Below are 2,325 nucleotides of genomic sequence, written 5' to 3'. Positions count from 1 at the left end.
TGCAATGTGACCTTCAGTTTAACCATAGTTGTCTGAAGGTGGATTACAGAAGAAATGGTCTCTTCCACCGAAAACGAACAGAACATTCATATATTTTGCCTCTGGTTAACAGATGCTCTGCCACAAACAAGATCAATTTTGGAAATACACATACACATCAAAAATAGCCTTGGGCATTAAGGAGACAGCATCTTTGTCTTCAAAATGGTTCGGAGAGTCAGCACTTACTCGATGTACTTGAGAGAGATTTTCTGCGTTTGCTTGGTGGTCACGGTTGCGATGTACATTTGCAGCGCTGCCAGCCTCAGGGCTATGTCATATTTCAGCTCCGGCCCAAACCTCTCCTGAACGACATCGTTACAACTCTGAAAAGACACCAGCAGAGGGCGCAGCTTGTCAAAGGATGCATCATGTCGCCCTAGAGTGACACGCGTTTCTTCTGTGTCCCACCTTCACTTCCACGTGAAAGTGAAGTGAAGTGAGTCGCTCAGTTGTGTCCGACTCTTTGCGACCCCACGGACTGTAGTCCCTCAGGCTCCTCTGTCCATGGAATTCTCCAGGCAACAATACTGGAGTGGGTTGCCATTCCCTTCTCCAGGGGATCTTTCTGACCCAGGGATTGAACCTGGGTCTCCTGAATTGCAGGCAGATTCTTTACCATCTGAGCCACCAGGGAAGCTGCTTGGAATTGAGTCAGTATTTAAGTATACGCACACAGACCACACAAACATTGAACATTCATCACAAGCGAGCTGCTAATTAAATATTTAGCTTTTTTGTAAAAATAACGAGGAATTTAGGAATGGAATTCCCAAACACAGGTGTCACGACTGAAAACGTGAAACCCTGGTAGCATGACGTGGCTTGTGGAGCTAGGCTACCGGGATTGGAATCCTCGGTTCCAATCCTCTTTCTCCACTTTCAGTGTGTGACCTTGGGCAAGCCCCTTAATTGTTCTGTACCTCAGTTTCCTCTTCTGTGAGTTGGGGATAATACTCCCCATTCACTGAGTTGTGACGAGGATTAAATGAGTTAACAAGGTAAAGCCCTTAGAACTCCATCTGGTAAACTGGAAGCTCTCATACATGTTAAGAGCTGTCATCATCAACATCACCCTCTTCCTAGCATCCAGAGAGGCTTCAGGGAGGCAGAATTAGAAGGCGATGGAGAGTAGCAGCTCTGGACCTACACCTGCTCGGGAGTCCTGGCTTCACTAATGGCTACCTCTGTGTATAACCTTCAAGCAGTTAACTTTGCTCTTGCAGCCTCAGTTTACTCATCTGTACAATGGGAATTCATACTAACAACGTGGCCAGAGTAGGGAGGGGGGTGAGGATGTGAGATGCACGCTTTGTCACAGTGCCTTGGTACATTCAGTGAAGGGTGGCTCTTGAAATTGCCAGTCCGTTCCAGTGGGGAGTGCCCTCACTGTGACTTTGAGGGAGTCGCTTGGCTTTACTTTGTTCACATGTAAACGGGCAATGCCTACCTCACAGGGTTTGGGGTAAGCATCAGATTGAAGAGGTGCTGAGACAGTGCTGTAACATGCCAAGCCCTCCAGGACCACATGGTTTTAGGGTGCCATTCTCACTTTCTCATGGATCAAACACTGAACCGAATGGTGATGAGAAACATGGTCCCGAATAAGCATATTATGCATGTGTGTTTACTTATCTTTGTTATGGGAAACTAAACTCTTGGGCTAGAAAATACAGCCTCTTTCTCCCTTCTTTTATCCTTTGCCTTGCCTCCCAAATGATTTCAAACAGAAAACTGTATCAGGATTTGCTTGGCTCCTTTCTGAGATAAGTACATTTATGACTACTTCATGCATTGATTTGACTGAATGGGAACATGTACCCTCGCAAAGGTCCGTCTAGTCAAAGCTATGGTTTTCCAATACATTTCACAAATGTATGTATGTGAGAGCTGGACTATAAAGAAAGCTGAGTGTCAAAGAATTGATGCTTTTGAACTGTGGTGTTGGAGAAGACTCTTCAGAGTCCAACTTGTCATTCCTAAAGGAAATCAGTCCTGAATATTTATCAGAAGGACTGATGCTGAAGCTGAAACTTCAATACTTTAGCCACCTGATGGGAAGAACCAACTAGTTGGAAAAGACCCTGATGCTGGGAAAGATTGAAGGCAGGAGGAAAAGGGGACGACAGAGGATGAGATGGTTGGATGGCATCACCCATTCAATGGACATGAGTTTGAGTAAACTCCAGGAGTTGGTGATGGACAGGGAGGCCTGGCATTCTGTAGTCCATCCATGGGGTCGCAAAGAGTCAGACACGACTGAGTGACTGAAGTGAACTGATGGTT

At 45.8% G+C, this 2,325-nt stretch overlaps 1 protein-coding gene across 1 annotated transcript in view; it reads right to left on the bottom strand.

Moving 5' to 3' along the window:
* Positions 1 to 2,325, bottom strand: part of LOC104992505 (FERM and PDZ domain-containing protein 4-like) — a gene marked incomplete at both ends in the record, with an annotated part of 14,673 nt that overhangs the window by 7,213 nt on the left and 5,135 nt on the right. The window contains one exon of the mRNA XM_010845418.1: positions 229 to 365. Within this exon, the coding sequence (XP_010843720.1) occupies positions 229 to 365 (137 nt within the window). The remainder of the gene's footprint in view (positions 1 to 228; positions 366 to 2,325) is intronic.

Source organism: Bison bison, unplaced genomic scaffold, assembly GCF_000754665.1.
Source record: "Bison bison bison isolate TAMUID 2011002044 unplaced genomic scaffold, Bison_UMD1.0 scf7180017848517, whole genome shotgun sequence".
Classification (NCBI taxonomy): domain Eukaryota; kingdom Metazoa; phylum Chordata; class Mammalia; order Artiodactyla; family Bovidae; genus Bison; species Bison bison.
The sequence above is the reverse complement of the archived record's forward strand: the minus strand, read 5'-3'. Positions and strand labels throughout refer to the sequence as shown.